This window comes from Salvelinus fontinalis, chromosome 2, assembly GCF_029448725.1.
Source record: "Salvelinus fontinalis isolate EN_2023a chromosome 2, ASM2944872v1, whole genome shotgun sequence".
Lineage (NCBI taxonomy): Eukaryota > Metazoa > Chordata > Actinopteri > Salmoniformes > Salmonidae > Salvelinus > Salvelinus fontinalis.
The window spans coordinates 57,271,449-57,292,508 of record NC_074666.1 but is presented as its reverse complement, the minus strand read 5'-3'; the positions used below and the strand labels follow the sequence as shown (position 1 = coordinate 57,292,508).

General features: G+C 41.3%; 1 protein-coding gene across 5 annotated transcripts in view; it reads left to right on the top strand.

The window, feature by feature from the left end:
* The window catches only part of LOC129821964 (teneurin-2-like), a 263,621-nt gene that overhangs the window by 189,101 nt on the left and 53,460 nt on the right, over window positions 1-21,060 (top strand). For 3 of the 5 annotated variants that reach the window (XM_055879750.1, XM_055879767.1, XM_055879776.1), the window contains one exon: window positions 8,350-8,574. The exons of the other annotated variants lie outside the window; for them this stretch is intronic. In XM_055879750.1, coding sequence (XP_055735725.1) covers window positions 8,350-8,574 — 225 coding nt within the window. The remainder of the gene's footprint in view (window positions 1-8,349; window positions 8,575-21,060) is intronic. 5 annotated transcript variants of the gene reach the window in all.

Sequence of the window (21,060 nt, the reverse complement as noted above, 5' to 3'; positions counted from 1 at the left end):
GTGATGTGTTTTGAATTTGAAGATATATACTTTTTATATGTTCTGGATTTTGGCTGATAATGTTTTTACAGTGGATTTTCACAGCTCTTGTTTGGCCTACATAAAGTGTTTACATAAATGCTTTCAGGGAGCTTGATATATAAAAAAAACTTTAGACAAATAGTCATTAGCATGTTCTGTCTTTACAGGGCTGTAACACTCGTGCCTCTTTTTCTCCTTTTTTATCATATCTACTATCTACGTAGGAGTGTTTTCATCACTGTCTGTGTTTCGTGTCACTGGGCAATATTCTTATTTAGCAGAGCTGCTTTTTCCTTCTCCGCCTCTTTTCAGGTCAACTCAGTGGCCATGTCTCAAAGGCTGATAATGTCATTACTAATTGACATGTTGCACTGTCCAATTCATAGTGCATTACTCTAATATATTTTAGTTATGGGGGGGGGGGATTGATAGAGTTACATATCACAATATTTGTTTTGGACGACATTATATCAATATTTGACTCCAAGTATCACTTTGTAAAACTCGATATGCCAAAAAACTTGATTTGTCATCCTATAGCATGTTCTCCATCTTTTTTTAAAATAGTGAGCCAACATGTTTTCATCACTTATTTCCATGGCCGATCAAAATAAAAAATCTCGAATTATCGAATCGCAATACATATAGAATTGTGAGAAGTGCATTACGTATTGTATCGGCACCGAAGTATCGTGATAATATCATATCGTGAGGTCCCTGGCAATTCCCAGCCTTGATATATTCTGATATGTGCCCTCACCACACGGAGGCATCCCTTCTCAAAGCATCTGCCAAGTTTGCAAAGTCCTAGCTGGAGAGAGAGGTAGCGAGAGAGAGCTGCTTGGAGAGTTAACGTTATACAGAAGGCTTGCTTATTGTTGGAAATGTAGGGGACTATGTGGGAGCCAAACTATAAATCTCTGAGAGGTGTAAATATGGTTAACTTGGTGATTATAATACTCTAAAGCTATATTCTTAGACAGCCTATATGTGGGGCATAGGCTTTTGAACCATTTCTCACTTAATAAGTCAAAATGAGCAATACCCTACTAAGACATTCACTGTTATCAGTGTATGGATTAGCCCGAAAGGGGAATAGTTAGTGCTGGGTTGATGACACTTGTAATAAATGCATTAGCAATGTAGGAAAAACACTAATGATTTAAACACTAAGGATCTCATTTACAACTAGAAAAGAAAACATAGTGCGTAAGTGGAGAAAAATGTATGACTTCCTTTGGTTGGAGAGGCTCGATATACCTGCTCTTCATGAATACTGGAGTGTGTGTATCCCCGACTATCCTTGAACTGTCCAAGGAAGGAGCTCACTTCGGTTTTTCAAGGCAGTGTTTATTCTGTGTTAAGTGAAGTGAGTACATGCTCATGTCTGATTGGGCATTACGTACAGTACTGCCAAGTAAATGTGCACCATACGTATGTGCGTGGGGGTGTAGGAGAGGGAAAGACAGACAATGCCTAGCACATGTATGTTTGTTTGTGGTGTGCGTCAGTGCTGCAGGGTATTGCCACATCCACTGTGGGGCTCTGTAGGGGGAGCTGTGCAGAACAACATCAGCCAGCCTGCTCCTCGGGGTCAGATGATGCAAAGAGGAGCAGCGTTTGCCTCAGTGTGCTGTGTGTGCTGATCCCAGAGCCTGGAGTAGTGGGGCTGATCCTACTACTGGCTGGCCTAGCGCTGCGTGTCACACAGCAATGGCCCTGTCACCTTGCAGCCTGGCACAGTCACAGTGCCCAGTGGGCTGCTGGTCACTAATGACCTGTGTCCTGCTGCTGTCCCCAGGACCAGATGTAGGGCCCCCTGGACACTGATGTTAACAGTTGTCAGATGGCTAATATGTGACTGGCATTTGCCTCTGGGATTCAGCTAAAACATTCTGACATTTATTTTATAAGGCACTATAAAGGTTTAGGAGGGGGTTGTGTGACTGTGTGTGTGTCTGCATGCATGCATGCGCGTGTGTGTAATTTGAGCAGCTCTAGGCTTGGGCGATATACTGTTTATACCGAATACTGGGGTATTCTGAAATACCTACAGTATGATTTTCAATACCGACCACTGTTTATAACTATACGTATAACTATAAGAAATCTAAGATGTGTCAAATAAATTATGTTGTTTTCTAACTTGCTAGCTAGCTAAGTGGCTAGATGTCAAGAGTAAACTTCTTGGTTACAGCAGAGACATTCCAGCCTGAGTACCAGTCACTTTAGCTAACAACTCCTTGTCACTCCATGTCATTGCCAAAGAGCCTGACCTTTCTGCCATATTCAAATATGAACATTCTATCATTAATGAACTCAAGGAACAACAGAGGAGTTGATCCTGATTCGATAACCCTCACAGCGATCATCCAATAACAACAATTACCCAAATATTGGCATTCAATCACTTTTTTCTCTCCACAGAACACGTTGGTATCTGGTTGCTAAGCAGCCATTTTTTGTTTATCCAGACTAAACCAGTCTGTCAAAAGGTTCCAGCTCTAAATTCTCTAAATACATACTGCAAACCACAAAACCTATTTGCTTTGATTTTAAGCCTCAAAATACAACACCTTGTCTAGCTAACAGCGGTTTGTTTTTGACTTTTAATTCTATTTTCGAGGCTCAACATGTTGTCATGGAAAATATTCATGTTATTTTCAACAACTCTGCCTTAAATCCAACTGCATATTGAACGTTGAGATTGCCGAAAGGCCAGTCTCTTTTGCAATGACATGGTGTGGCAAGGAGTGGAATGTTAGCTAAAAGACTGGTACCCAGACTAGAGACATTCAATTCCCTCCTGGATGAAGATCCCTGTTGCCTAAATATTTTTGTGCGTAAAAGTAGTAATACATTGAAATTTTCCCTCTTGTGTGCATTTCCGATAATACCGTATACCTGGGATGGTACAGAAACTTAGTGATGGTAGGAAAATTTGGATACCGCCCAACCCAAGCATGCATGCCTACATACCTGGCCTCAGAGCATTTCGTATTATTTTGTACGTAAATCCATGACACTCAATTTAGTATGATATGTTATGTTTGGTATAGTTACGTAAGACAGATAGTCAATTACGGGAAAAACAAAATGAGGGTGGTTGGATCGGGGTGGTTGCCAAAGATTGCGAGTTTGAATCATCACGCACAATTTTGGCATTTGAGCTAATTAGCAACTTTTGAACTACTTGCTACTTTTTTGCTACTTAGCATGTTAGCTAACCCTTCCCCTAACCTTAACTCTTTAACCTAACTCTGAAACTTAACCTTAACCCCGAACCCCTAGCCTAGCTAACGTTAGCGAGGTAGCTAACGTTAGCCACCTAGCTAGAATTTTTAACATATCATATGCTTTGTATATTGGTAACATATTGTACGTTTTGAGAATTCGTAAATTGAAATTGAATTGAAATTTGTAACGTATACAAAATGGTTGATGGACATCCACAAATGAATACATACCATACGAAATGTAACATCATACTAAATGGAGTGTCTCGGATTTCCGTACAGAATAATACGAAATGCTCTGAGACCAGGTTGGTCTGTTAACAAGCCTTTTAGTTGTCTTTTCATTTGGTTCAAATTACATGTTTACAGTGCAATATGTTGATTTGAGTAAATGAATGAAGATGGTGGCGTCTTTGTGATAAAAGTGCATCCTCTGAGGTCAGTGACTTAAACTCATTGCCATTGAGACCTGCTTCAAATAAAACTCAAAGCAATATGGTGTGTCTTTGACAAAATCTCTCTCCCCACTTCAAAGGCATCAGTTCATTTGAGTAATTCCCTTATTTTGGGATTATGAGTGCTTTCGGTTGGTGGCATAGGAAAAACACTTTCTCCAAGTGAACGATCACAAGACCCCTAAAATCAGAGAGAGAGTGAGAAAGTGGCAGAGAAAGAGAGAAGAATTGAGGCATGCAGATTTTGCAGGTTCTAGGAAAACAAACAAACAAAAAAAAGCTGTGATTTTTATGCGTAACGTGTTGTCAGGGGGGAGAGGCTGCTCTCATTGGTTTGGAATGGAATCTAATTTCTCACTGCTTTGATCCTGTGTGAGGGCAAAGAGTTCTTAGGACTCCAGATTGGGAGGGGGGCAGAAAAATAGGGGGGGGGGGGGGTGTAACAGTATGGGGAGGGGGGAGGCTTGAGGATGAGTCGGCGTATAGAAAAGTAAGTTTCTAAAAAAACTTTTGCGACACCGGATAAAAATAGTGCCTGAATGGAAGCATCCTACTTCAAAGGCAGCGATGTAATAAGTCATTTACACCGTACATATATTAAAAGGCAACAGCTGATGGCGGAAGTGGATCTTTAAGTGGCGCTTTGTTCTGTGTGATGGAGAGCCGAGTCAGCACATCTTAACCCGTTTCCCAGCTGTCTTTATAATGAAACATACAAGGATAGAAAGGGAGATGATAGTGATATCATTGCTCAAGTCTGGTTTTCCGATGTGCTTTGCAGCTGAGCCTAAGTCTTGGTTCTTGCCTCCCTCCTGCTGTGCCACATTGCCATGTTCTGGGCTAATCTGTACATCAGCAGCAATACACACACAGGACAGTAGGAGGGATGTGGGTTTGCCGCGGAGGTGGCTGCTGTGTTGTTTGTGCTGCCGGATTTAGCAAACACTCCAAAACCATCCGTGTTTCTGTTGGGTTGATGAGGGAGGGAGTTGATGGATGAGGGTCAACTTGTTGTGATGCCGGTGTCGTGTCATCTCGTATATCATAGCACGCATATATATCACCATATCACATTGTGGTGGATCGTTTCACCCATTTGCTCGAATGAAATTGAACAACTGAGCCGACATTGAAAACACACAATGCTCCATAGAGTTGTCTCCATGGCTGATGAGAACAAAGTTGGATTTCCATTTCAATTTGGACATGGAGATGCCACTACTGCTTGTTGTTAAGGGACCACATGCTCCTGGGTGCTTGTGAAACTGGTTGTGGTTGTGAGATCACAGGGAGAGGCAGTCTGAAGAGATGATTAGCCGGTGCCGTGTGTATAATAGTGGCCTGGTGGTGCCTGTGGTGATGACTGGCCGGTGCAGTGTGTTTAATAGTGGCCTGGTGGTGCCTGTGGTGATGACTGGCCGGTGCAGTGTGTATAATAGTGGCCTGGTGGTGCCTGTGGAGGAAACAATAGGATCAAATCAACAGCAATCCGAGGCCATGTTGGTTTAGACAGTTATAGAGAAGAGCCACACAGAGATTAATAAGTGCATGAGATGGAGGCAATGGGAAGTTGAAGATTTTGGTGGTTGGGGGCCATTTATCTTCCACCATTTTACCTTGTAAATGGTGCAAAATCCCACCTTGAGTGGGATTCTGTTGAAAATGATTTGAGAAATAAAGTGTGCTTTCATGTGAACGATGGTGCCTGGGCATGGGGCTACTGGGGCTGTGAATGTGCTGAGGATGCAGCAGGGAGCCATCCCAGTCACGGGGAGTGATGACACAAAGAGGCCGTGACAAAATGGAGTCAGGCCGATTGGAGCCAGTTCTTTTCAGACCACGCTGAATGTTGTTGCGTGAAAAGGACTTGGCCCAGGAGAGAGGGGGCAGTGAGGGATAGAAAGGTGCTTTTATGGAGCCCCCACATCTGGATGCTATACCTAACAGGGGCTCAGAGTGGCACAGTGGTCTACGGTACTGCATCTCAGTGCAAGAGGCGTCACTACAGTCCCTGGTTCGATTCCAGGCTGTATCACATCCGGCCATGATTGGAGTCCCTTAGTGCGGCGCACAATTGGCCCAGCGTCGTCCGAGTTTGGCCAGTGTAGGCTGTCATTGTAAATAAGAATTTGTTCTTAAACTGACTTGCCTAGTTAAATAACAAATTTAAACATATCAGGCAATAGAAAGAAAAGTACTGTACTACTTGGTCCAAAAAGACATTATAAAAATCCTAGCGTTCATTTACATTTGAGCTGCATATTAAACAATTTATGGTGCACATCAAAGCCCGCAGCAATCAAAATAGCAACATAATCAGATGCTCATATGTAATGCAAGGCGCGCTAGGTAGTGTGATGTGTCTTCAAGTGACATTTCGTGAAGTAATCTTTGTCGACTTGTCACATTAGAGCTGGCTTGTCCTCACTTTCTCTCTCTCTTTCTTGCACCTTCTCGATGTCAGCGTTTGGAGCCGTGTTAAACGTGACAAAGAGGACAGAGGCGAGGAGCTTTGCTTTCTTTTGGTCCTGTAGTTTTGTTTTGGTGTGTGATGTAGGAGGACACTGATATGATACATCTCTGCAAATGTCACAGCTAGACCTGCTGTGTGTAGACAGCCTCAGCAGGAGTCAGCGAGGAGGAGAGAGGAGAGAGGGGGGGGGGGGGGGGGGCAGCGGCCCTGTGTGTTTGCTTCCCAACATTTGATGTGACTCAGAGGACCGGGACGCTAACAGCAGAGGATAAGGCTTGAAACAGCGATAACGGCTCCAAATGAGCCACAATGAAGGCCTGTGCCAAACATCCACACTGGAATAGGAAATGAGGGCTGTTCTGATACTCTGTGACAGGAACCGATTTCATCCTCCAATCTTCCATTCAGAAAACCTTCCTATTTTATGTTGATGTTCTGATATAGCGGCTAATGCCTGTTGTTGACAGGAGAGGGGGATGAATCCTCATCATTAGAGAGAGATTTGCCCTCTATCGCCGTCCAGCCACTCTCTGCCTCCGCAGTACTGTACTATATGTCCTCTTCCCCTCCACTGCCCATTCCAATGTTCTGCTAGCCTATTTGCTTTGAAGAGTGCTGTGTGGCAGCAAGCTAGTGATGCAATGGTTATCTTCCACTCCGGGACTTTGAAGCAGGCATATATTATTCAGCAAAAGCAAAAAAAAATGTTTTAACTACACATGACAAGAACTGACATGAAGTCAAAAAATCACCCGGCCTCTATACAAGGACACGTTTGCCAAAGCAGCCGTGGATGTTGGATCTGCCGACTTGCTCAGAGGCAAAAGTGGGTGGCGGTGCTCATGTTATTAGTGAGACTATTCACACGAGCTGGGAGTGCTTTGCCTTGTACTGACAGTCACAGGGCCTTGGTGACACCATTCCATCACACCACAACAAGGTGTAGGGTTGATAAATGTGTCTGTGAACTTGATGAGCTGCATCAAAACATGCTAATCTGAAAGGACACCATGGATGTGTGGGAGTAGCCCCTTGGAGGGAATCAGCCTTCGTTCCTCCATTGCTGTGTTGGACATAAGTAGGAAAACAGAATATATTACATGGGAATACTGTAATTGACTGAAATCCGAAAATGGAGCAAAAATTATTTTGAGAAATTGGTAGCCTTGAATAAATGTACTTGGCTTACAAATCGTCTTTATTGAAGAATGAGTATTTTATGGAATTTCTAGGCCACGCATGATCATATATGTTTGATCGTTCTCAAAACCCATTATTAATACAATCTCCTTTTGTTGTCTCCTTGAAATGTCCTAATAAGCGAGTTTATGTCCCATTTCACAAGTGAAATACTTGTGGTTAGTGGACATAGTTCTTTTTTACAAAGCAAATATTCGATGGCCTAAAATAGGATGTTAGAAAGTTTTTTTTAGGATGAAACAAAAGGAAACGTAAGGCTACGCCTTGGATTTTCTGTTGGGGTCAACCATTTTGCTTTAACCAAATGTTGAACTCTAGTGTTACTGCGGGCTTAATCATGCAAATCAATGCTATTTTCTCAGTGCAATCTGGTTTGGTTGCGAAAGAGATAAAAAAAAAAAGGAGGTAGATCCCCCGTGACTAAAGAAAATTCGGCACCATCGATGGCACAAAGAATCCTAATGAAAACTCGTATGCTTTCCCTATTTATTTCTCAAGGTCAGAGTCAAACGCAGGAGCTCTTATTTCAAGGCAAATAAAATACCTCACACGATGGTTAATTTAAAAGCCTGCATCAAAGTTGACCTCCTTTCAGTGTGCTGCTATTAAAGAGCAAGGTTATCAGAGCGATTGAAGGAATTGAAAGCCCTGTAATACTTCTCCATTTTCTAGATCTCTTTCTTTCTCAATTGTTTCTCTCGTCTTTCATTATCGTTATTTTATGGCTCAGCTGTCAATGGGAATTGACAGTCTCCGCTTGAACACATGAATAATGGTAGCCATGAAAGAGATTGACAGTGTGTTTAAAAGAGCATTGTATTGTCATGGAGACGAGATTGTGTAATTTCTAGCACATCTTCATGTTCAAAGAGGATGCCGCCTATTGTCCTCCTGTAACTTACAATACCAGTGTGCATAGTAACACGTGCCCTCCATCTTCTGTGTGTGTGTGTGTGCTCCCCAGGTCGTCCCCTACCTCCCACACCTTCGTCCAGCCTGCTACCCCCTGCCCCACCTCCACCCACTGGCCCACCCCATCCTGTCCCCCCAGCCATCAGGGAGTGCCAAGTGCCCCTGCTGGACAGCGGCTCCCCCCACGTCATGCTGGACCCCCCTCCTGACGACGAATTCTCCCCCAATTCTTACCTACTCCGGGCCTGCGCACCTCCACCCCAGCCCCCCTCTGCGGGTAAGACCTTCCCCAGCCAATGTAAAGTATCATAGATATGCCATCTACCATGGAATATCTCTCTGTCTCTGTTCACCGTGGTTCAGGGATAGATACAGATTTCTGAATAGTTTAGATTTAGTTTTAAAACCAAAAAGTAAGCGCATATTGAACGATTATGCCATATCGTTGAAGGTGAAGGACATTCTACAACGATCTTTTGTAATGTTAAAATCATAATGACCCTCAGTCTATTTTTAAAAAATGGCTCACTCGCTTCAGGTAGAAAATCAAATGTATATGCTAAGATTGAATTCATTGATATACTGCAATTCCAAATATTTTTCACACGACAAAGAAAGTAGTCATTATGAATTTACAGTTATTTGCTCTTATGTCACCCAAAGTCATAAAAATAGGAAAGAGTTTTGAAAGCAGCTCCTTTGAATCAGAACATATTATTTCCATATTTATAACTACCATTCCATAGTAAATTATGAATCCCTTATCATTCACTCAGTTTCTACCTGTACTTGTGAGACTGGTTGCATATGCAATGAGGAACACACTTAGGGTTTATATTTCTACTCTTCTCTGTGGTTTATTGGATAAAATGATGAAAGCTTATTAGTGTACATTAGTATTTAAAAAAAATACATATATTTTATTTGGCTAAGAATATATTATTTATAAAATGGAAGTTCTGTGTTCATTTTCAGTTCAAAAAAAGCTAACTGGTGAATTTATCAATTCTTTGGAAATTGATAAATATCACAATGGATAAATTGTGGTTTAATAAAGTATTATTAAATTGAAGTAGTATTACATAGAATTATTGAATTGAGTCTGAAATGCAAAAATATGCTTGAAAGATGTTGAATTGAGGGAATTTGTGGAGTTTAATTTCATTTCAATGAGTTCAATCTGTGAAAGTGCCACCCCCCCATTGTGAATGTCTATCAAAAAACAATATTAAAAAGCATTAGTCATTAGGAACGGTGTAGAAATAGGCCCACTTAATCCATTTTTGTATTTTCTGCCCGTAATTGCTTTGCCTTTTTCTGCGCTAGCATGAACAAGCAAGAAAATTGTGCGTCTTTGAGTGTGCTTTTGTTCCAAACACCGTGAATGCAGCTGTTAGTTTCTAATCACGTCAGTATTCAGAATGAGAGTTCCTAGGTGACTGAATTCTCCTCAGTGGGTGAGAATGGTGGAAGGAAAGGATTTGAGACGATTACTGCGATGTCAAACAGAGACTCTGCTTGTAGCCGGAGATACAGAGGGGGCTTTGTCTGGGTTTCCCGAGGGTTTCTCTCATTCTTTTATGTTTTTTTGACTGTACGTTCGACACTAAAGATATAATAGTTGTATATTTATGTCTTCTAAAATGTGGCTAGGAAGCGCAGCTTTTGTGGTTTCATGTTGAACAGTTCTGGTACTACATTTTCCCTTGATGAAATTGTGGACTGTAGGCTATGTATTTTGCCAGTGCACTTGTTTGTAGGTAATGAATGGTCCAAAAATAGCACAGTTTTACATGGTATTGTTTATATTTTTAGTGTTGCAAAACTGCTCGGCCTACACAGAAATATGACATTTTTGAAATGAACTCAGTGTGACGTTACAGCCTACGTTTGAATTCCAGCACAGATCCCAAAAATAATACGTATTGTATAGCTCATTGGCTTTACATATATATATTTCCAACCCACTGCGTCTGTGTACCACAAAGTAATAGTACATTATGGAATAATACAAGTAGGAATATTACATTAACCAAATGTTCCTGTTTATGGAGCCGATTTAGCAGGTAACAGATCACTTTTGTGTCCAAAGTTCATTGTCACTGTAGCGACAGGCTATAGATCTGCTCCTTGAAATGGGTCTGTCCTTTTCCTAAGTTGTCTTCTGATCCACATCATCCCATTGCCTTTGAGTTGAAAGGCCACTGACTCCCATTGTTGGGGGTCATGTGTTTTCCTCTGTGAATAGACTGAGGTGACACCTCACTAACTCAGAGAGAAAAATATATATTCTCTGTGCTTGGTCATTCTGGCTCTTTCTGAACCCTCAGTGCTCCATGTGACGTCCATTCCCTCTGAGGAGGCAATCAGGAAAGCTACTCTGAGCAATACCTGCCAATAACCCAAACAATCATAGAATCAAGTCAACATACGGACGCATGATGGGAAATAGGGGAATAAATCTCTCAAATAGACCTCCTTCCTCTTCTATGGATCTAAATCAGTAAGTGTTATATCAATATGATAAACGAAAATCGGATTTTGCAAAATCAGTTGGAACCGTTTTTTTTGCTGGAACAAGGTCTAGTCTTAATTAGATTAGTCTGTCCTTTAATCAGCCATAAATCTTTATTAAAAGAATTCGAGAGTAACGTGATTATAGCCAATTTCAATCAACTTTGCATCAGGGCTGAAATTGGTTTACTTTTCAGAGGAGCCACATCAATCATGACGAAGCACACATCAAATAGGTTAGTGAAAAGTTTAGTCGTCTTAAGACAGATATGGTTCTTATTGATTGGGGAATCCACAATTAGATTTTCATTATGGTAGCTTATAGGTCTTGTTTTCAACAGATGCTGCTATGTGTATGATATTCCTATTAATTATTGTGTTGGATAATGTATTGCTGCATGGCCTTCTGCTCTTAAAGAGGCTGCGTTTCTGGAGATTTGAGTCTCAGTGTAACATTTCTCCATGCTGCGTTTGCGTTAGGCCTAAATGTGGAAGAGAAACAGCACAGAAAGACAGAGTAGTTTAGTAAACAGTAAAATGCAGCAACTAGAGGTTGCTAGCAATTTGGTGAAAATATTGTATGTGCCATTTGTCAGTACTCATGCTGCTTAAGTGCTGACATGTTGCTCTGGCAGTATTCTAGTGCAACATGTGTGCGTTACTCTTAAAATATGAGTATTGCGTCTCTCACTGTTCACCTATCATGTACCACATCAACAGGGAGTAACTAAGAATACTTTGAAAAAGAAAACAGTCACCCTATGTACCAGGATTTAAACTTTTTGTTTTTACACAGTACTTGGTATGATGAATTTTTTAGTTTGATTTTCACCAATTTTAATTCATTTAGAAAAGTGCATCATTACGATATTTGGTGTACATAGCGTCATTTAAGATTGTTTACATTAATAAAACAAGAATATAATTCTGCATTTTGTTCATACGTTTTCAATAACTAGACCTCAAGTAAATACGTATTATATATATATGCATATTGTTAAGAAACTATGTCATACCAGCTTTAACTCATCACGTGCATGCAGTTCATAAAGCATCTGTGCAAGAAATCAAATCAAATCTATCACAGTCAGTCAGGCGGTTAAAAGACCATAGAATGATTTTTCCATGGAAGTGTCAATACTTGCAGGTATGACGAAGTGGTATGTCTACGACATGAAATGGCATATCACCAGCATATCATCCTCATGGAAGTGTCAATACTTGTAGGTATGATGAAGTGGTATGTCTACGACATGAAATGGCATATCACCAGCATATCATCCTCATGGAAGTCGATGGCCTGGTGCTGCTGTATTAATGCTTTGATATGACTCTCTGCTTCTCACCTCGTCCTGTTTGGAGTCAGAACAGAAGTGATATTTTCGACTAAACACAATTAACCCAGATTGTTAGACAGGTAGGCACATGTATCAACACTGTCGACATTGTGCCCTCATGTTCTCCATGGAAGGAACGTAGGAGTATTTTTAGCTCTGAGGTATCACAGATCTAAAGCGCTTTTTAGATTTCCTTGCCATCAATTCCATTGAGATTTCAAACACATCTCCTCCTTTGTCAAGTGTGCTTTTCCTTCTTTTTTTCTCTCCATTGTTTAGGTAGCTGGATAGAATAAATAATATTTTAATTGCCTGTTGTTTTCCACTCTGGCTTCTCTTTCCCTGTTTCTGATAATGAATCCTGCTATCGTTTTTGATTGAGGTTCCTGTATGTAGAGCACACACAGTTCACATACTGTGTTCTGTAATAGGATACTATAGTTCTCCTACAAAGCATTCTAATGTGCTGTTTTGTAACTTACTTTTCCCCGCCATCTGCACACATTGTGTCGTCTCAGGCTCGTCTGTACTTTTCTCGTACAATCACTTCTCAAAGGGAAACATTTTCACCAACAACCACCAAGAAGCTGAATGATGAAACGGATAATGAGCCATTTTTTCCCCCGTCATATTGCAATGCTTTTTATTCTCCAAGGTTACACTGCAGTTGGTTTTCCTGCCCACGTGCCTTGTTCAGTTATCGACTGATTCCCTTATTATTACGACAACTCGGTCATCCGTCCCCTCAACTCCTCTAGCCTCATTGCATATTTTGTTACCCCAGTTTAAATCACTGTGTGTTTGAAGTTGGATGACTGTTGATTTTTGCGTTCCCTGCTCCTAAATTCCACATTGTATTATTGTGACGGCTTTTTCATTCCCATGATCATATTTGCATGCATAATATGCCTCTTCCATATTGTGGCAGTGTTGCATCTCTCCAAACAAATGCTAAACATTGCCTTCAAACATGTAGTCTGCCCCTGAAGCCTCCACTCTTAGCCTTGCTTGTGGCTTATCCCCAGTGCCGGCTGTGCGTAATTGGTATGCGTTGTTAGTCTCCTGCTAATTTTTGCGCTAACCCATGCTACGGCATTAGCACCTTGTGTACGCTCCATCTCTCTTCCTGAGGCCGTCACATTCTCGGGTGCCATGGGGGGAGAAGTGAGGTGTCGATGGCATCAGCACTGTATGTGTGCCTCCTGGGGCCTGTCTCTCCACACACTCTCTGGGAAGGTTTAGCCAGAACTGGATGTGAGCAGTGGCAGACGCAGGAGCTACTCCTGGAAAGACTCAGGCTCTTAGCGCACTAATGCTACCAATGCATTATTCATCTGTTGTTGTTTTTTTTCCCCTCTTGCGATTTCCGGTGTCTATGCGTTTTATGAAGTAGGAAAACATTCCAGCAGGGAAATCACTAGAGGTTTGTGCGGTGTGTTGCATGTTTGATCACTCCATTCTCTATACCACTTTGTTACCAAAGGAATTTGTCTGGTCTTAAATTTTGTATTAATAAATTGTATTAATGCCACAGATCTCTCTGGTGATGAATGTAATTTCATAGCGTTGGGGTATTTGATTTGGAGGGGTTTCAAGTTGAATGTGCAGTAGTCTCGTCTCCCTGTCTGTTGCTGCTGGACAGTTATTATTGTCTAATTAGTGGAGATGAGTGACCGAGGCAGGGAAATAGTGTGCTCTGAATATTTAAAAACTACCTCCGTCTCACCCCCCCCCCCTTCTCTCCATCAGTATGTCTCTGTATTTCATTTGCACTAACATACTGCAATCTTGCTTTTTAATTAAATCCCCAAGAAAGAAAAAGATCAAGGGGACAGGGCTAAGTAGTGCACTCCGAAACTGAGCTGTCCTTCGGCAGTTCCAGATCCTCAGCTCTTTAGAAGAGTAGGGGTATGATCCACGGCTTCTCAAGCATGGCCGCTCACTGATCTGACTTGGTGTGGTGTTGCTGCGGGTCTGTGTTTTGCCACCCATCCTATCGCTCTGGAAACGCCCGACAGAATTGTCAACATGAAGTTTATTCACCGAACAGAAGTGGGAAAAAACGAATGGAACTGCTTCTGCTTCTAATCCTGCCATTCTCTATTACGATATGATGTGCTAGCAGTGGAAGAAAAGGAAGTCTGGACACCCTCAGCTGAATCCTGGCTCTTGCATATCCATAACACCGTTCTTACCAATTTGCAGCCGAAGCCAAATGTTAACCCTTTCAGCTTGGCAGGCGTCCAACACTCGTTGAGGCGTTGAGAGCTGTCATGAGTACACTGACCTTTTGGGCCTGTTTCAATGAAGAGATTTGCACCTGTCTTTGGTTTGTGTGAAGAGATAGATAGGTGGAACGAACAAACGGCTGGAAGACAGAAAAATGCCCCCTTTCCAATCATGCCACCTCATTTATTTTTAAGCGGGCTGAGTCACAGTAAAAATCACAATTTCTATTACCTTGCGCTGTCTTGAGGCTTCTCTTGCCCTGTTTAGATTGTGTCTTTTATCATTCCAAATTGACATTTATGCTTTTACTCGTATTGTTTTTCCAAGGTTCCCACCGCTCATGTTGGGCAATTTATTTTAATCCTTGTCATTCTAGCCCGTAGCCTGCGAATCTGAGCTGCAGTAATTTCAACATCGCCATGCACCACTAACAACAACAAGCGGACCCGGGAAGCTGTTGTGCTGTGCTTCCATTTCGCCCTGCATTGCCTCTGATCTGTAATTGCTTTTAGCCTTTTTTATTCCCTCTCAGCTTTCTGTCTCTTTTCTCCACATGTATCTTTGATAGCTGAGGTGGCTATAAAACACATTTCTACACCTGAGTCATTATCTACAGCAATTGTTATTTTGCCTGGACTCCTAAACATTGGAGAAACAAATAGGCATGTAGACCATTTCATGTGTGTGTGTGTGTGTGTGTTTTCCTCTGTTCCCATACTGTTTAAAGAGAGTTGGAGCAGATTTTCAAGTTCAAACAGAGATTTTCAAGTTTAAACTGAGTTTTGTAGCAAATTGGCTTGAGCTGGCATCCAGTTTTTTGTTCAGGAATGATTCTAAAACAACAACCATCATATAGTACCTTATTTGACACGGGCTCTCGTCTCTGTTTTATTGAGTTTTCTTTTGCATACTGTAGGTTTGCACAGTAAATTAGAACTTAATTATGAATCAACTCTTGACGGGGAAGAAAATAAAAATAAAATTACATTTAGAAAAGCAAAAGGAGGTAGAGGATAGAGGGGGAAATGAATGTCATTTTTGGGTGGAACTACAGCTCAGTGCTGTTTCCCAACATTTTTTACATTAAAGGAGCTTATGATACAGGATGAGATTTAAAGCTACACAACAAAGTTTTAGTCATGCTCATATGGATGTTGCTGCAGCTTGGCTGATACCAATTTTACTTGGATAAATCTTGCCATAAATCTTTGTTTTTAATGGAAACATTTATTTTATTAATTTAGCAATTTTTTTTGGTGTAATACATATTTCTTACAATAAATATAATATCATTTTTTCCCCTGATTTAATATAAAGAAAACAGACACAATCTCAATTTCCATTTCTGCCACTGTAGCGAGGAGCTGCCTTGCTGACAGAAAAGCAATTAACCTTTTAGAAGTTTGTTCATTCTATATCCATGGAGTGGGTAATTACCAACATGGCTGCCTGTTATTAAGTTTGTATCCTCATTTGCTAATTTCTAGTTTGCCCCTCTTGCTCCTCATAGGACTTTGTTTGGAATTGGAATGATTGTCTTCCAGGCAGAAAGAGAAAAGGCATAATTCTCCGGGGATAGGTTGTGTGAGTGCACTTGTTCTGCCTGGCTGATGTTGTTGCTTTCTGTTCACGTGTGTGATCATGTGTGTGCTGTGTTAGGCACCCCTCCACTCTGCTGTGACCCAAACGTGCTGCATCTCTTTATTGTGGAGGGTTAAGTCACCATGTCATCCATTCTGAAAAAGCTGCTGCTCCCACTAATAAAACAGCAGTGCAGCTACAGTTTTTTTTTAAACCTTTATTTAACTAGGCAAATTCTTATTTTCAAAGACGGTCTAGGAACAGTGGGTTAACTGCCTTGTTCAGGGGCAGAACGACAGATTTTTACCTTGTCAGCTCAGGGATTCAATCTGTCAACCTTTCGGTTACTAGTCCAACGCTCTAACCACTAGGCTAGTTTACATACACATAGGTTGGAGTCATTTAAACTCGTTTTTCAACCACTCCACAAATTTCTTGTTAACCAACTATAGTTTTGGCAAGTCGGTTAGGACATCCACTTTGTGCATGACACAAGTCATTTTTCCAACAATTGTTTACAGACAGATTATTTCACTTATATAATAATTCACTGTATCCCAATTCCAGTGGGTCAGATGTTTACGTACACTAAGTTGACTGTACTTTTAAACTGCTTGGAAAATTCCATAAAATGATGTCATGGCTTTAGAAGCTTCTGATAGGCTAACAGACATCATTTGAGTCAATTGGATGTATTTCAAGGCCTACCTTCAAACTCAGTGCCTCTTTGCTTGACATCATGGGAAAATCAAAAGAAAACAGCCAAGACCTCAGAAAAAGATTGAAGACCTCCACAAGTCTGGTTCATCCTTGGGTGCAATTTACAAACGCCTTAAGGTACCACGTTCATCTGTACAAACAATAGTATATAATAGTATATAAACACCATGGGACCACGCAGCTGTCATACCGTTCAGGAAGGAGACGTGTTCTGTCTCCTCGAGATGAACGTACTTTGGTGCGAAAAGTGCACAGAACAACAGCAAAGGACCTTGTGAAGATTCTGGAGGAAACAGGTACAAAAGTATCTATATCCACAGTAAAACGAGTCCTATATCAACATAACCTGAAAGGCTGCTCAGCAAGGAAGAAGCCACTGCTCCAAAACCGCCATTAAAAAGCCAGCCATTAAAAAGCCAGTTTGCAACTGCACATGGGACTGATGTAACAAAAATAGAACTGTTTGCCATAGTGACCATCGTTATGTTTGGAGGAAAAAGGGGTAGGCTTGCACGCCAAGAACACCATCCCAACCGTGAAGCACGGGGGTGGCGGCATCATGTTGTGGTGGTGCTGCAAGAGGGACTGGTGTACTTCACAAAATAGATGGCATCATGAGGCAGGAAAATTATGTGGATATATTGAAGCAACATCTCAAGACATCAGTCAGGTAGTTAAAGCTTGGTCGCAAATGGGTCTTCCAAATGGACAATGACCCCAAGCATACTTCCAAAGTTGTGGAAAACTGCTTAAGGAAAACAAAGTCAAGGTATTGGAGTGGCCATCACAAAGCCCTGACCTCAATCCTATAGAAAATGTGTGGGCAGAACTGAAAAAGCATGTGTGAGCAAGGAGGCCTACAAACCTGATTCAGTTACCCCAGCTCTGTCAGGAGGAATGGGCCAAAATTCACCCAACTTATTGTGGGAAGCTTGTGGAAGGCTACCCGACCCGTTTGACCCAAGTTAAACAATTTAAAGGCAATGCTATCAAAGACTAATTGAGTGTATGTAAACCTCTGACCCACTGGGAATGTGATGAAAGAAATACAAGCTGAAGTAAATCATTCTCTCTATTATTATTCTGACATTTCACATTCTTAAAATAAAGTGGTGATCCTAACTGACCTAAGACAGGGAATTTCTACTAGGAATAAATGTCAGGATTTGTGAAAAACTGAGTTTTTAAATGTATTTGGCCAAGGTGTATGTAAACTTCCGACTTCAACTGTAGGTGCCCTGCCATTCCTCTACCGTGCAGCACAACTGTCTTTTTCCGATGGCATATGTTGTTTAAGTAGGTATGGAGATAGTAGTACTGAGCCACAGTGGAAGGGCTGATCCTCTGTGGAAAGACTGGCTGTGACAGGTAACCGGCAGGTAACTGGAGGGTTGCTGGTTCAAATCCAGGGTCAGAGCAGGAAGTGAGCTGGCGTCCGGAAGGTTGCTGGTATCAAAACCCAGCTCCCCAGACTCCCAGTGTGGCAGCCCCCTGCACCTCTCCAAGCCTATATGTGTGTATTTCGGAAGGGTTGAGCTAAAAGCGGAAGTCAAATTGTGCTATCGACCAATAAGTGATCTTAATCTTAATTAAAATAGATATATTTAACTAGGCAAGTAAGTAAGTTAAGAACAAATTATTATTAAATGATGGCCTACCTGGGAGCAGTGGCTTAATTGATTTGTTCTGGGGCAGAAAGACACATTTTTACCTTGTCAGCTCTGGGATTCGACCCAGCAACCTTTTGGTTACTGTCCCAACTCTCTAACCACTAGGCTACCTGCCCACCCCAAGGCGGATGAAAGGGCATGAATTCCATCTTAGAAGGCCTTTGTATTAGAGCTATTAAACACACAATACAGTAGACCAATACAGGCCAGCACGCTGCAGAATGCTGTAATCTGCGTATTACAGAAGGGACTTTGATAACCCCCCTGCTCAGATCTCCACTGTGATCTCGGCAGTATGTTTAAACAGATGAGGAGCCCGGCCATTGTGTTGGTGGGTTTCCACTGTTTCACACAGGGATGTCGTTACTGAAGGTTAGAAACTGAGGCCTCTGACTGTGCGTCCTTTTGTGTGCCCACAGACCTGTTGAGGGTTGGTAAACAACCTCCATGGCTGTCAGCTCGATTTTGAGTTTGAACGGCAGTTTGCAGGGGAAACAGTGGAAGAAGCATTAGATCAGAGCCCGACCAAGGTTATCAGAGCACATTAAAGGGTTAGTACCAGAATACCATTGTGTTTAGCCAGGGCTGTAGTGTGGAGTGTGCTTTGATGGACACGTCACACTTTATAATCCACTGCTCTCAGCCCTATTGTGCTGCTCAGATTGTTCCCTGCGTCCCTGCAGTCCAAACGCAGCTTTTGTGAACTGTGGGTTTTGTAGCACTGGGTCTTTCTCCAGTCCTTACACAGTGTGGTGTGGGAGATTACACACCCTGGCCCTCCAAACCATGACTGATCTCAGCTCCCTTTCTCATTTCTCCTCTTTTCACAAGACATTTTGTGTAAAAGGCCTCCCTTTCTTAGCTCATGTCTTAGGTCTTGGTATGACTCTCATTCTTTCAGTTATCAGTGCTGTGTACGTAATCAGGTAGGCCCACTGTTTTTTTTACGATGTTGACATTACATACTGTATGGGTAACTGATATTTTTATGCTACTCCTGAAATGTTCAATAGCTTAAATTAATTGTACAAGGAAAGGAAGGAGAAACCCGTTGGAGAATACACACGGAGTATACAAAACATCAGGAACACCTTCCTAATCTTGAGCTGTACCCCCTTTTGCCCTCAGAACAGCCTCAATTCATCGGGGCATAGACTATACAAGGTGTCGAAAGCATTCCACAGGGATGCTGTCTCATGTTGACCCCAATGCTTCCCACAGTTGTGTCAAGTTGGATGGATGTCCTTTTAGTGGTGGACCATTCTTGACACACACGGGAAACTGTTGAGCGTGAAAAACCCAGCAGCGTTGCAGTTGTTGACACACTTAAACCGGTGTGCCTGGCACCTACTACCATACCACTTTTAAAGGCACTTAAATCTTTTGTCTTGCCCATTCGCCTTCTGAATGGCACATATACACAATCCATGTCTCAATTGTCTCAAGGCTTAAAATTCCTCTTTTAACCTGTCTCCTCCCCTTCATCTACACTGATTTGAAGTGGATTTAACAAGTGACATCAATAAGGGATCATTATTTCACCTCGATTCACCAGGTCTGTCTGTCATTTTGTACACTCAGTGTATGTGTTTGTGTGCTTTTTTTATACAGTAGGCGTTGCCTTTTAGTCAATAAGACTGTTATTTTGCATCATGGAAGAAGTATATATTGTCTTTTATCTTGACCATTTTTGAGGAAAATGTTGATTCATTGATGTCTTGCCATTGTCCGATCAGTCCGTCACGCAGGCTTTGTAAAGAATGTGTGGAGGTGGAAGCACTAAGATTTTATTCATGTTGCTACACAATTTGTTCTCTGTATCATACAGTATCTGTAGATAGAAATGAGAATCGTTCAAATATTTCTCTTTAGACTTGAGTAATTAGTGATATTTTCTAATACCTTAATTTAGAGATTTAGATCTCATTTACCAAAATCGGAAGTATTTACCTACTTTCATTATCTTTTAATTAAATGGAATGATTTAGGGCTGCTACAAAAATGCATACAAGTATTTGTATCATATTATTTGATTAAATGTTTAAAAGTTAAGAACACTTGATTCCAATATTTGGATAGTTTTAATCATAATTAACATTTTAAACTTTCACAAAGTTATAATTCACAGCTTTCAATTTTCATAAATGTTTCTCTTTTTTAGTTATGGAATGGATAAGGTGAATTTGTCACGTTCTGACGTTCTGAGCTCCTTTTTTATGTCTTTATTTTAGTTAGGTCAGGGCGTGAGTTGGGGTGGGCATTTTATGTTGTTTTTCTATGTTTTGTTCTATACGTTATATTTCTATGTGTTTGGCCTAGTATGGTTCTCAATCAGAGGCAGGTGTCGATCGTTGTCTCTGATTGAGAATCATACTTAGGTAGCCTGTTTTCCCACTGGGTTGTGGGTAGTTTTCCGTTTTAGTGTTTTCACCATTTGGGACTGTTTCAGTTTTCATTTTGATTCTCTTGTTCTTTTTGTATTTTGTATTCATTCTCAGTAAAAGTTATTACGGATACGTACCACGCTGCATTTTGGTCCTCCTCTCCTTCCACCAATGAAAGCCGTTACAGAATTGGTCACTACAGGAGGTTGGATTTAGTCTGTAAAATATTATACTTGTACAATTTTAGTTATTTCTTCAGAGGTGTTTTTGTATTTGGATCTGACCTGTTCTCATAAAGCAATTTGTAACACATGAAATGAAAAATGTT